At 36.0% G+C, this 14498-nt stretch overlaps 2 protein-coding genes across 3 annotated transcripts in view; one reads left to right on the top strand and one right to left on the bottom strand.

The window, feature by feature from the left end:
• Positions 1 to 1314, top strand: part of LOC106956631 (integumentary mucin C.1-like) — a 10128-nt gene extending 8814 nt beyond the window's left edge. The window contains exons 3-5 of the mRNA XM_015047591.1: positions 18 to 394; positions 477 to 562; positions 649 to 1314. Of these exons, the coding sequence (XP_014903077.1) occupies positions 18 to 394; positions 477 to 562; positions 649 to 729 (544 nt within the window). The 3' untranslated portion in view covers positions 730 to 1314. The remainder of the gene's footprint in view (positions 1 to 17; positions 395 to 476; positions 563 to 648) is intronic.
• A 682-nt stretch (positions 1315 to 1996) lies between these two features.
• On the bottom strand, positions 1997 to 13225 carry LOC106956645 (uncharacterized). 2 transcript variants are annotated; one of them, XM_015047615.1, is made up of 15 exons: positions 12899 to 13224; positions 10464 to 10649; positions 10298 to 10372; positions 9726 to 9844; positions 8405 to 8558; positions 8206 to 8331; positions 7052 to 7077; positions 6891 to 6975; positions 6602 to 6819; positions 5558 to 5738; positions 5038 to 5121; positions 4667 to 4803; positions 3667 to 3917; positions 3479 to 3588; positions 1997 to 2593 (listed from the first exon to the last, which is right to left on the bottom strand). In XM_015047615.1, the coding sequence occupies exons 1-15, from the start codon at positions 13019 to 13021 to the stop codon at positions 2408 to 2410; spliced, it is 2061 nt and encodes a 686-aa protein (XP_014903101.1). In that variant the 5' UTR covers positions 13022 to 13224; the 3' UTR covers positions 1997 to 2407. The 2 variants fall into 2 exon arrangements, with proteins under 2 accessions (XP_014903101.1, XP_014903103.1); XM_015047617.1 differs by lacking the exon at positions 10298 to 10372 and having other exon boundaries at positions 12899 to 13225.
• Positions 13226 to 14498: the final 1273 nt, after the last annotated feature.

Here is a 14498-nt window from a genome sequence, read left to right as displayed (position 1 = left end):
ACTACTTCCCCAACAACTATAACTGCAGCCCCAACAACTACAACTGCTTCCCCAACAACTACAACTGCAGCCCCAACAACTACAACTGCTTCCCCAACAACTACAACTGCAGCCCCAACAACTATAACTGCAGCCCCAACAACTACAACTACTTCCCCAACAACTACAACTGCAGCCCCAACAACTATAACTGCAGCCCCAACAACTACAACTACTTCCCCAACAACTACAACTGCTTCCGCAACAACTACAACTGCAGCCCCAACAACTACAACTGCTTCCGCAACAACTACAACTGCAGCCCCAACAACTACAACTACTTCCCCAACAACTACAACTGTGGGTCCACCAACTACCACTGCAGCTCCGCCTCCTACAGGCCAAACGTCTAACGGTAAATCACTTAAGAAAAGCAACATAACTTTTCTTGAAGTAAATTAATCCACTGATTAATTGGCTTCTTTTCATCCCTACAGGTTTGGAGTACCTGACACATCTAAACATGAAGTTAACATCTTCTGGAGAGATCAGCAATGGAACCATAGTTCATCTCATTGAACAGGTATGTAAGCTACAATAACTCACAAATTATTTGGTTTTTCATCAAAAAGAATCATAAATATTAACACTTTCTTTCTCTTCATTTAGTTTTTCAGAGAGCAGCTCCTTAATGGAACCGCCCCCAAGATGACCGTACGACGCATTCAACGGGTTGGAGTTAACCCATAGACGAACAGCATCTACATGACATGATCTCTGTTATTTAAATATATATGTGTGAATGATATTTATACTTATTGTTGTTTATTTTAAATATTAACATTTTGCGTATTAGGCAGTTTTCCCAAAAAGGTAGTTTAACAGTCTCTCCATGATTTCTGGGTAGATGAACTCAGAGTTGGTTTTCAGTTCCAGCAGCTAATCACTTTAAGTTCAGTCAAGTTTGAGTATCTGAACCTGGAGTTGGATATGGACGATGTTTAGCCAGTAAATATTATCCACGTTGAAGTTGGAACACCTTAAACGTAGGTCAAAACCTTCACCAAGTCTAAAACAGAAATTATTTTTGTTTCAATATCAATCCGTCTGGAACAGAAAACCTGAGTTTTCTCAAAGTTAACTTAATTTTATAAATAACCTGCTTTCTGGAAAACCCTCATGAAATACCAAAGTTTAGTTTGTGTAGATTCAACATAACTTCTGAACTCAATGATTTCTCTTTTCATGATTGACTATGCAAAGTCTTATTAGTATAAAAATGTAAAGTTATGTGCATTTTCTAATCAATGTTTATTTTTTATTGTTTTACTGCAGAGTCTACTTTAGTTGCATTTTTCTCAGTTTTGCAGATGTACAATCATTTTTAAAACTCTGAATTAAATTGTTTTTGTTGATAACGTCATATTTATTCTAATATACGTTTTGATTGCATTTAACTTTTTCAGCTTTGTGGTTAAAATACAATTAAGGAATTCATATGGACTGCAAGTCATTTATCTTTATATTACCTCAGTTCAAAAACCAGTTAAAGTGGAGCTTTGGGAACATGTTATATTAAATACGACAAAAGTACATGCAACCTAAATTTATGTTGAATTTTTTAGAAATTCTGAGGTTAATCTCAGAAATTTTCTAGAAAATACAAGGACTTTTCTGAGCTTGAAAAGTAAAAAATTTGCAAGAAAAATACTAAAATTTTTAAATCTTAGAAATTTTCAAGAAAAAAAACTTGCGCGGTTGAATTAAATGTAATTTCTAAACATTTAGTTTGTTTTTCTGCTTGGATAGAAACAGGAAAAATAAATATTTTTGTAATTTTTGACATGCTTTTAAAGAATTAGTTTTCTTTTGATCTTAACCAATTTATTTCAAATTCCAAGTGAAGTTTCTGCTCTTCTTAAACCTTAAAGGAAGGAAATGATCCAAACAGATAAAAATGGAGAAAAAGAAACCAGTCTGATATCTGTTGACAAAATACAAATCCAAAATGTAATAATACTGGTATGTTTATGATTTCAGGACTCGCACGACACTTGTTCATTTGTTAGAAGTATTCATGCAAAGTGAAAATTATTTACCTTAAATTAACTTTATTACAACCTTAACAAGTGTACTTTGGAGTAAAGAATTAAATATACATTAAATGTTAAAAATAAAACTATTTAAGTAGACCATCTTCAAATTCCCAACTGTGGAATTTCACTGTAAATTACAAGATTATGTGTATAAACAACATTTTTATTGTTGGGATAAATGACTTGAATCATCATCCAGGGTTTGTTAAAATACACAAAACAATCCAAACAGAGAAAACAACCAGCAGGACTCTGTCAACAATTCATCAATAAAATCTAATCAGGAGTTAAAACACTTGAGCAGACGACATGTTTGCTTCTTTTTACAAGAACTACGTCGTCATTTCAGGAGAGATTTGATCTCTGCCTGCATGCAAACAGCTTCGATCCAGAGTTGTGTGTAAGGTTCTGTTCAGCAGCACCAGCAGGTCCGAAGCCTCTGGGACTCCTCTGGGCAGAAACAGCTCCAGAGAATCCTCAGAACCGTGAGGGAGAATCGGGTCGGACGAGGCCGGGTCCTGAAAAAATAATTTAAATAAATTAATGTCACATTAAGGGAAACCGTGGAAGATTTTCAGGCCAGTTTAGTGAAAATATCTTCTCACCTTTGAAAAACTAAATTAAAGGCTTGAACTCACCACTACAGAGCATCAGGGCCAGACGGAGGTTTATTTATTTTTAATTATAATAAAACCAGGATATGATGACGATAAGGTCATATCATGAAATAATTATTAGAATAAAGTTGCTAAATGAGAACAAAGCTTCAAATCTGATATTTTCTGTGATTTTTTTATATATATTCATTTTAAAGTCGAGCTACTGATAATAATTTGCTGCTATTTAGACGGATTAAGCAGGTCCCATCTCCAAAACTGATAGTGAAAGTAAAACTTATGACTTTTTCCCCATAAAATTACTTCATTGTCCTAATATTACAACTTTATTCCTGAAATATGAACTTATTCTCATATAATTACTGTTACTTGATTTTTCCAAATATGGGTTTATTTTTGTTTTTGGGACCTTATTCTGGTAATATGACTATTTTTATATTATTACAATTTTACTTGTTCATTTTTATGAATTTCTCCTCATGACTTTCCCCCCCATACATTTCTCTCATAATGACTTTATTCTCATATTGCCACTTTATTCTGGTAATATCAGTCTCTAATACTCCATCTATTTTACGTTCACCATCGTAATTCCATCTGGTATTTTTTGCAGTGTAAAAATCTTTGTGTCATTATGTTTATGATTTAAATCGTTAATTTAAATCTGATTATTCTGTGGCGTTTCATAATCTAACCGTTGGTGTTCAGCCTCACACAGGAATGGACACATGTAGTTCATGATCACCAATAATCACTGATTATTGGTTGGTGATCGCCGATACCAACCTGTGAGTAAAAACGCAGAGAGACGAGTTTGGGGAAACCAAGCGGAGGAAGATGATTGGCTCCTGTGATGAAGAGGAGGAGGTCTTCAAAGGAGAAACACGCTTCACCGTCTGATTCAACAGGAGGAGGAAATGCGTTTAACGGTTCGTCACAGCTCAGCCGGTGTGTGTGTGTGTGTGTGTGCTTACCGCTGACCATACTCAGGACGGTTTCCCACTGAGCCGCTGTGGTTTCCTCAGCTCCCCTCAGCTCAGAGTCCGGATCGCTGAAGCAAAACGTGAAGAGGCGTCTGAACTCCTCCAGGCTCGGCGCCCGCCGCTCCGTACTGGTCATACTGGTCATCACTGGCAGAAACGCTTCCCAGTGCGACTTCACCAGATCCCACAGCCGCCCACAGCTGTTCAAGCCCTCCAGGAACTGGGAGATCATACTGGCCACCCTGGAGTTCAGGAGGCAGTCAGACTGGAGCCACGTTTGGCTCAAAATTTCTGAGTTTTTGGTCACAAATTTTTAATTTTTGGCGCTCAGAAAATTCTGTTTTTCTAGAAAATTTCTGAGATTAATGTCACAGATTTCCAACTTTTTAATCTCAAATTTCAACATCTTTTCTAAAAAAAAAAATGATGTTGAAATTTCTCGAATTTTAAAATTTGTGAGATTTTTCTCAAAATTTTAAACTTTTCAAACTTAAATTTCAATGTTTCAAGAAAATCTATGAGATTAAACTAAAAATTTCTCAGGTTTTTTTATGTGCAAAGTTTGGATCTTAGAAATCTTGTTTTTTCTAGAAAATTTTGGCATACTGGCCCAAATTTCAGTTAACACTAGAAATTTTCTAGAAAAAAAAATTCAGAGTTATAAAAAGTAAAAAAAAACAAAATTTAAAAAAAAAAACAAATAAAGCCAAGAAAAAAACTCAAATTTAGAGAAAATCTTTCTAGAATTAATTAGAATTTTTTCCAGAAATTTCCAATTTATCTCTAGAAAAAAATTTTTGGTGCAAATTTACTCCTCTTTTCTTGTTACATTTACAATGCCCCAATAAGTCATCATACAATTTGTAAAATTGTGGGGTTTTTTGTTTTGCATCAGCAGAATATTTACAAATATTTGCACAGATTTGTGGTGAAAACTCAGCTTTTGGCAGCAGTAGCTGACAGAGCTGATGTTCAGACGAAAGGCTCAGACCTGTGGTAGACGTGGTGTTTCACCAACCGGCCGTAAACGGCGGGAATCTCTTTGGAACAGGCCGGATGGATCCCACAGCCGGACAGCCAGTCGCACAGGCTGGGAGAGAGATGCTTCACGTCGCTGCAGCTCTGCAGCTAGGAGAGAAAAACACACTCAGGGTTTCATGTAGGCTGATAAACTGGTCTGATGAGACACACAGGCTGCATGACGTCCACACAGAGAAAAACAACCAGATTACTCTGCAGTGCGACTCCTCTACCAACTAGGACTCCTCAGCTGTCATGTGTGGTGCAGGCTGAGCATTTTATTTATATTTTCATAAACACTGAAATAAGCCGTGGATGTTAATCAGGATGAGTTCGCTCCACCTCCTGCAGACGGAGTTGAGCGTCAGCATCAACGACGTCGCTCCAGTTAAAATCCTCCAAAGATGCACTTTGGCAACACATCAGCTGCAGGAACAACCAGAGAAAAATATTTTATACGATACCTGCAATGATCTGCATAAGTTCTGAACGCAAATGTGGTTTTAACTTGTTTACTGAACGTAAAATATCCTATTATATATGATGACTGTTTTCCCAAAGCATTCTCAGCTAAATTAAGTTAATAATAATGTTACAATCACATTCATTAAAAAAAGGAATGAATATTTACTGGTATGCTTTGGTTTATTTTTTTAAATGTAGTTAAAGGTTTAAAATTTATAAACATTTAACCTGCAACAGAACGCCCGCGTGCCGTTCTTAAATATGTTTGATTTAAAAATCAAACGTATTTAAGTCCGTTACCATTAGATAAAAACATTGTTTCTGTGCGTAGCTTCAGCTGTCAGCAGGTTCATGTTTGTATCATGCAGAATAAAATGGTTCCTGCTGAGAGGCGAACCTGGTAGAGGGCGGGGTGCAGACAGCACGGTCCAGGTCCTCCATGAGCCAGCGACCAGCCAATCAGAACGCCCGCTTCGTAGTACAACCCGTCGTCCAGCGCTGTGAGGTCATAGGTGAAAAACAAACGCTCCGGACGACCCTCAAAAACACAACTCTGCTGCAGCTCCAGGAGGGTCAGCCTGAACGGGAGGAAATCATCTCAGGATGTAAAACACACCTCCATCGCTCAAAGATGGTAACCAATTAAAACGCAGTGGACCAGCGGCGCCCCCTGCTGGCTGGCGGTCAAACTACAACACCAAAAGAAGGCGTAAACCAAGCCAGTCTCAAACTGTGCTCCTCGCCAGCGCCCCCTAGTGGTCCGTAAGGTACTGCATGTAAACAACCGTTTACTTACTGTGAGCTGAGGTCAAAGTGCATACAGCTATCTTACCAAAGGATTGCGTTTAAAAATTACAATGGTTTTAATCCTCTCAGTCAAAAGAAAAACTGAAGATATGGGAGGAAAGACAAAAACAACAGGATTATTTTTATGTGAAAAACCTTCTGAGCGACTCGATTCTTTTAACGGCTCCATGTGAACCGCAGGACTCAAATCTCCGTTGGTCAGAACCGACTTGGCTTCCGCATAATGCTCTGCTCACATGTCAGCTATTGCTTTTATTTACTTAAAATGACTCAAGTTAAATACGGAAATGGGTGGAAAATTTTATATTTAATGCTGGTTTTTGTTTCTGCCAAAGCAACTCAAGTCCATTTATCTTTTATTTTAAATTACAAATGGCTATAAAATGTTATTGATGCACAACACTTGGTAGTAAATATTTGTTTAAATTGTTTTTATGTGCGACATTATTGGAGAGCTTAGAATCCACTTTCAGAATTGAAAATAAGCCAAAATGTTAACCGATGGTCTTTATCCTGATAAAGTCTGAGAAACGCTACTGTAGGCAGATGTTAACAGGTTGAAGTACATTTAGTTAATGACTAAAAATGAACTGAATCAGTGCTTGAAACCGTAACATCAGGGGCGAATCCAAACCTGAAGAACTCCCTGAGAGCTTCATCCTGGCTGAGCGTTTCCTCGTCGCCACTGAAGGAAACTGCAGGTGTGGATCTGAAGCAGAATCCTGGGTTCCTGACCTGCTGCAGAGCAGCAGGAAGGACGTCTCCTCTGCTCACCTGCATGACAGTTTCTGCGTCTGCGTTTTCGTTTTCCAGTCTGAATAACCTCAGAATGGTGTCCAGGTTGAGGGTGAGCTGCACAGGAAACAGGAAGTGAACAGGAAGACTTTCTTTGACCAATCGGATTTTACACCAGACTAACTGACCCTCTCAGGAGCCCGGCAGACACACGGCTGGTTCTGTCCCACTGGACCTCGACCCCCTCTGCTGACCTTTGACCCTGATTCCTTCCTGTGAACGTTCAGGTATTTAAAACAGCTGTTTGTGTTATTTTTAAGTTTCCACTCACAAAACAATGTTTTCTTACCGTTTTAAGACGGATGCTTTTTGTGCCTGTTGGTGTAACAACAAGTTGAGCGGTGCAGCGAGAAAAAAATAAAACATTTTGACAGAAATTTATTTCAATCCAATTCATTAATATTTCAGCAATTCACAAAAAGTATTGTCTGGAGGAAGCAAACAAAACAATCAATCCAGACAGATTAAACTTAATTTTTATCTTAATGAGTCAAATTCAGTTTGTTTGGGTTGGTATGAAAGACTTTATACTGCAAATACATTCAAAAAATAGAATATTATTGAAAAACCCTTTTATTTAAGGAACTTAATTACAAAGTGAAACTTTACATAGGTTAGCTACACACTGATGAATGTTTGAAAGCCTTTATTTCTGTTAATTAGAATAACTTTCCATTTAAAGCTGTTGAAAACAATTTGAATTAAAACATTACATATGACCAATACAATTTTTAAAAACATAAATAGGGGCGAAATAAAAAGTATGTTTAAAACCTACCTAGTTTTTGGTTTTGATTTTCTTTACAAAATGTACTTTTAATCTGACAAACGAGACTCACTGGGCGTATAATTCTAATTTTCTGTATGACTAAAAAAACCCAGTCACTGAGTTAACGAAACAATAAAACCCTGACATTAAGTTTTATTCAAAAACCTTTTAAACTAATCTGAATAATGAACTTACTTTTTTGATAACTGGGATTAATTAGACTGAACTGAAATGGTTTGTGCCTCAAGACGACATCCGTTATAAATTTGTGCTACATAAATAAAATTGTTGCAAAATTATCTTTAATATTTAACTGGATGGCATATAAATGCAGTTCTAGTATCTACAGTGCATCTCAATAAACTGGATTATTGAAAAGTTCATTTATTTCAGTAACTCAATTCACCAAGTGAGACGTATTATAAAGAATTACAGACAAACTGATGTTTTCTGCCTGCAGCTTAATGAAAACACGGCATTTAGGATTAAACTATTCTGTCAAACTTATAAAAAAAACATTTTGATATCAGAAAAGTGTTAAGTGAAATACCTTCTTTTAAAAGGCATTTTAATCCAGCATAGGGACATTTAATTTACTAGACATTCTTGTAAACAAGTATGAAGATAGAAATCTGCTGTTGACAGATTAATTTAAAAAACAAAACGTGTTGTACCTGTTCAAAGCTGTGGTGACTAAATATATACAAAGCACCGTGTTCACTGATCCGGAGCACCTGCTCTCCAGTCCAGCCCTCCGCAGGACAATCAGGGACAAACAGCACTTTGGAGCTCCGCACGCTCTGAAACACAGACACGTTTAGGCTTCAAATGGAGACTCAGACGCATTTTGGAGCAGAACAACCCCACACCAACCTGCAGATACGTGAAGGAAAACTTTTGTCCCGGTTTCTTTATGAACTGCGTTTGGAAAAGCGACGCCAGGCGGCTCTGCATCTGATTGGCTGACCAGCTGGAGTCCACCGTGATGCGAGCCGCCAGAGCAAATTGTTGGGGAGTCGGTCGTTTACTAAAGTATAAAAACACAAACGTTTACCGAGTCGCAGATTGTGAAAATATATTATCTGTGTAGATAACTCTTAAAGCTGTAGGGTGTAACTTATAAAATAAGTTTAATCCATATTTATTAAGACAGTCGCCATGTTGTGACAGCTCCTCCACGAGCTGTAAAAATGAACCACTCCGGTCAAAAACAACCCTCAAAAGAGGATCTTAGAGCGATTAAACAACTTTATCACCATTAGCGATAAATATGCTAATGGTGGAAAAACAACTTACTATTACAGGAAAACAGGTTATCTGCCGTTTGGCTATGCTAACAACTTTTAGCATTAATGGCAGGCTTCTGTTCTTTTGTGTCTTATTGGCGGTTGGGAAACCAACTTAATTTGCATTTACTGCCACCTACCGGACTGGAGTGTGGACGACAACGATAAACCAGAGAATCCACAAGTTTTACTCAAAAACGTGCAGGACAGTAAAAATAGTTTAATTTCATTTAAATTATGATTATTGTCAACAGAAAGAAACTTTCCGCACACTAATAACAGAAGTAGTCAGAGTAGCCAAAAAGTATACTAAAGTAAAAGAAGCGCTACTACAACATACTTTTACTCAAGTAAAAAGTAGCCGTCCAAGAAATTAATCAAGAGTAAAAAAGTATTTGGTAAAAAGTGTACAGCAACTCATCAAATTAATCATTTAAAATTTACATAATCAGATGGACCAAAGTTTACATTTTGGTACTTTAAGAACCAAAATGACAATAATTCATATAAGAAAGAAAAATAAAACCAGGCAAAAGAAAATGTTTCCAAATCAGTTTCTTTCAATGAACTTGTGAGACTTTAATAAAAACTGTAGGTTTTTGTTGTTTTGCTTTTGTTCAGTAGGTAGAAAATTTAGAAATTTTACTCAAGAGTAGAAATACTTCATAATAAAATCACTCAAATAAAAAGTACAGCATAGTAAAATACTTATAAAAGTACATTTCTATCAAAAAAAGTTACTTGAATGTAATTCAGTAAATGTAACCATTTACTACCCAACTCTGGTCACAACATACTTTTAACAAGTATGTAAAAAACATTTTTTCTTATAAAAGTTTGACGCTGCAGCCTTAAGTTTTGATATTTAAATGAATTGGTGCTTCATGGTGTTGAGGCTCAGGCCTCACCTGTCCAGCTGCTCCAGGTAATGATCCTTTGGGAGGCAGATCACGTCTTTCACCACATGTCTGCTCTTCTCTGGATTCACTTTCTTCCATTTAAGGTGACGAGGTTTGTTAGGCAATGACTGCAACATAAAACGTGAAACAAAGCTGCAGCTCTGCAACAAACAGTACAAAATCTACCAGAAACATGACAGAAATATGCAACAAGAATATTACAGAAAATCTAAATATCTCATTGAGTTTGACCTTTTGATAGACAAACACTGTCAAATTACTGTCCATTAAAAGTACTGCAGTAAGTTAGAGAATTTCATAAAATTTCTACTTTTTATATTTAATCTTTTCTTTCTTCTAAAAACTGGATGATAAAAGCCTCCAGCCTCGTGTTTTGATCTCAGACATTTTTTTGAAGGACAGTTTTGTTTATATTTACTTTACAATTAATTGTATTTATTGTTTCCGTTTTATTTATTACTGCTTATTTTCACGAGACAAATACAGTGAAGGACCAAGTGAAATAATTTGGAAAATAATTAGATTAATAATAAGAGAAAGAGAGAAAAGCTGAGGCTGACCGGAGCGGCGACGTCGGAGCCGCTGGGTTTCATCTCGACCAGCTCGATGTCAGAAAGCCTGATGGGTGGAAAAGCCTGGAGGGACAGAAACTGACTAACTCTACAAGCATCGTCTGAAAATAGGAACATTTTAACATTATTTCTTTGTACTGGATTCGTCTCTTACCTCCATCTCGATGTCTGTGTCGTCCGTTATGTGTGAACCATAAAACGTCTCCTTGGCGACGGGAGGTTTCGTTTTTGGTTCTGCTGGTTGTTTGGTTTTGATCTCGACTAGCAGGTCTTCATCCTCCTCCTCCTCTGCCTCCAGGTCCGGGGCCAGAGGATGCTCCAGGTACTGGAGCCTCCGGGTCTAACAAAGGGAAACGGGTCTGGAGTTAATCAAGACGAGTAAATAAATGTTATGGAGGCCTGAAGTTTAGAAACGCTGGCAGGAATTTAACTTTTACTGGAACAGATTCATTCAGTTCTTCTGTGTTTCGTCCTTTTCTTGTTCCTCTGTTGACAGTAACTAAGAGAATTTGCTCCATTCCGGATGAACGCAGTCAAATGATCCAAAAAGAAAATGTGCTGGATGGCTGAGCGAACCGGCACCGTCCTGATTACATAAACACAGCAGAACCAAAACGGTTCCATGAAGAAAGATCATTTAGCTCGTTTCTGATTTTAACAGGACAATTTGACTTTGATCAATGAAACTGTGACCTCAACAACTTTACAAAATGTATATTTACATCTCAGATAACATTTATTTGCTTTACTTTGAACCTAAAGAGTCTCCAGACACAAAAACAAGTTGATTTAACATCATTAAGTCTAATTCAATATATTTACACAACATAAATGTGCTGAATAATAAAGACAGATTATATCACGGAAAATTTAAAATATGCAATCAGAAGGATTATTATTACTATTATGCACCATTTACATTAATTTCTGTCATTTTTGCATTTCTGGGGCCTCAAGAGGTTAAGATTTTTGTCTCATTAGGAATCGAACTGATCCGCTAACAGCAGAGCTTCTCTGTTATTTACCATGTCAGCATGTTTTGTTAACCTTAAAACCATTTGGTTATAGGAGACGTTTACAAGAGCTGGTTAGTAACTAATTACATTTACTTGAGTAACATTTTTAGTTTTACTTTGAGTGATTTTATTATGAAGCATCTCTTCTCTTATTTGAGTGAAATTTCTGGATTTTCTACCAACTGAATGAAAAACAAACATGTTTTAATTCACCAGACTCAGACACACGCCTGCATTTCTGTTAAAGTTTCTGAAGTTTTTTTTAAAATAAACCGATTTGGAAAAATTTTCTTTTGCCTGATTTTGTAATTTTTTCATTGATATGAATTATTGTCATTTTAAATCTTAAAATACCAAAATTTCCACTCAACCTTATACTTTGGTTCATGTGATGATGTAATTTTTAAATATTAAATGGTTGATAATCTGATGAGTTACTCAGAACTTTTTACCAAATACTTTTTTACGATTTCTTGGATGGATACTCTTTACTTTTACTTGAGTAAAAATATATTGAAGTAGTGCTGCTCTTACTTAAAAATACCAAAAATGTTCTAAAGTAGCTTTTGTCTAAATTGTTTTAAAATGCGTCTTAAAGTTGTAAAGGCTGCAGACTCTTGATAAACAGACAGAATGATGATTTTTAAAAGCTTCAGTTCTTTAGTTTAGCCTTCAAAAGTATCAATGAAATAATTATTTACAAAACTTTGACATTATACTAAATATTAGTGGTACAACATCTTGATTGAATTTGTCGAAATGCTTTTAAAAGGAAGGAAATATCAGGATTGATTTTAACAACTGATTTGAGCAGAAAAATGTTTCTTCAAAGAATGAGGAAACTCGCTTTCCGATTTGTGACGAGCGTAAAAGATTCTGAAACTTGAAAAACGAGCTTCACTCGCTGTGGTTTGTTACTAAATCGGTTAAAGTCAAATAATGTTGGGAAATTTTCATATTGATTTTTCATCAAGAACAGAAGAACCACATGATGATAGTTCAACTTTCAGCTTAGAAACAATTTGAGGTAGGGGAGTAATGAAACATTATGCTGAAGTATGAGCTGCACGACTTCTATACGTTTTTACTCAAGTAAAAATAAAAAGTATCCATCCAAGAAGTTACTGAAGTATTTGGTAAAACGTCGACTCAAGTACTGAGTATCTGATCGAATTTAATATGATAAAATTACATCAGAGGGACCAAAACATAAGGTCAAGTGGAAATTTTTATATTTTAAGAACCAAAATGACAATAATTCAAATAAATAATCACAAAATCAAGTAAAAAATTTTAAATCAGTTTCTTTCAATAAAAAACTGATGAAACTTTATCAGAAACATCAGGTGAGTGTCTCAGTCTGATGGATTTCTGGTTAAAACATGTTTGATTTTCATTCAGTGGGAAGAAAATCCAGACATTTTACTCAAGTAAGAGAAGAAATACTTTATAACAAAGTTAGGTAAAGGTAAAAAGTACAGCGCAGTAAGAGTACTACTAAAAGTATATATTTTTAAAAAAATGACTCAAAACCCAACTGTGTAAATATGAAGTTTCGTCTTGAAGAGCGAACCTGTTCATTCTCCTGTTTTTCCTGCGTCGTTATGATCACAGTTTCTTCTTTTGAAGAGAAAAGCCTCATCTCGATGTTTTCTGCGATTCCCAGCAACGCCGACTTTTTCTCACAAAGCTCCATCCTGTCCAGAGAAACAAACCCACGTTTCAGCCCAGCTGAAGTTTCCAGGTTCAGCAGAAGCAAAGACGTCCAAACATCTAACCAGCTGAGGCCTCATCAGCTCCAGCTGAGGCCTATCAGGGGTCAAAGGTCACAGTCTACTCCCTCTTCTGAGTGACTGCCTGGTCTCTGGAAACGCAGCTCCTGATCCAGCCGTGTTTACGTGGCTGAAGAAGGTTTTTATTGATGCGATTCATCAATTTCTGCTTGCGGATCATTGAATGTGACCTTTGTGACAGAAAAATACACAAACATTTAGTCAAATAAAGAACATTCCTTGAATTTTGCCTGGATGTTGACTTTAGAAAGTGTTAAAGCTGTAATGTCAGGTCTGGGTGAAGTTTGCACACCGATGTGTTTTAAAATGATTTGTTTGCTTTAAGTCATGGGAACAGAAACGGACGACTTCAGTCTGCCACCAGCAACTAAAGCCGATAAATCAATACTCCTGATTAGATTGTAATAGTTTCACAAAAACAAGACGAGATAACCTGAAAATGAGACATTTAGATTTATTTAGTAACCAGAGTAAAAATGAATCTTTTTAACTCAAAAACTCGATATTAACCATTTCTGTTCATCTTGATCTCATCTTAGTGAAAATCCAAAATTAGTGTTAAGATTTTCTGAGAAAAAACGCAATTAAAATCATATGAATAGGTTTGTTGATGTAAGTAATGAAAAACCTCCTGTACCAATCTGAATTTATTCTGCTATAAGCCTCAGGTTTTACTTTCACTTTTAATTATTTATTTTTTTTGTACCGTGGTTTTGTTTCGCCCGGATCTGTCCATCTGTCCCGTATGTTTTCTACTGTTAGTTGTACTTTTGCTAAGTGTATCAGTTAGAGAGAAATATCTAAAATATATTACCTAGAACTAATGCTAAATGTGAAACGGTCGTCATTTCTTTTAAAAGTTTTTATGCGAAATAAGAATAAAAAGAAAAAACATAACTCTACCACTTCCTGTCATCTTCTTTGTGGTTTCTGCCAGTAGTAAGATCCAGTTGTTGATGTAAAGAAGTGTTTCCATGGTAATTTTGTAAAACACACCAACTTCGACATGATAAATCTTTAAATTGAAAAACAAGTTTCCATTAAGCACATTTGTTTATGTACTATCAATTTGCATAATTCCATGATTAATGGAAATACAGCTACAGAAACTCTCCAAAAGGAGAATACGCCAAAAAATGGTTTGTACACAGAGAGATGCATACAAACATTTTACTGGAAAGTTGAATGGAAGAAAAACATTAAGAGTTTCAGAAAGTTTCATAACAAACCTTGTTAAAACACAAAAGTTTCTTATTAAAATGGAGAAAAAAATCCAGTCAGATTATAAATTATTAAAAAGGCGTAATGAGGTTTTCTATGACGACGTCTAAAAACACCAGAAGGTGTTGCTGTTTTACCGCTGCAACTTTTCTTATTTAA

This window comes from Poecilia latipinna, unplaced genomic scaffold (assembly GCF_001443285.1).
Source record: "Poecilia latipinna isolate Pla-1442-1.1 unplaced genomic scaffold, P_latipinna-1.0 Scaffold836, whole genome shotgun sequence".
Classification (NCBI taxonomy): domain Eukaryota; kingdom Metazoa; phylum Chordata; class Actinopteri; order Cyprinodontiformes; family Poeciliidae; genus Poecilia; species Poecilia latipinna.
The sequence above is the reverse complement of the archived record's forward strand: the minus strand, read 5'-3'. Positions and strand labels throughout refer to the sequence as shown.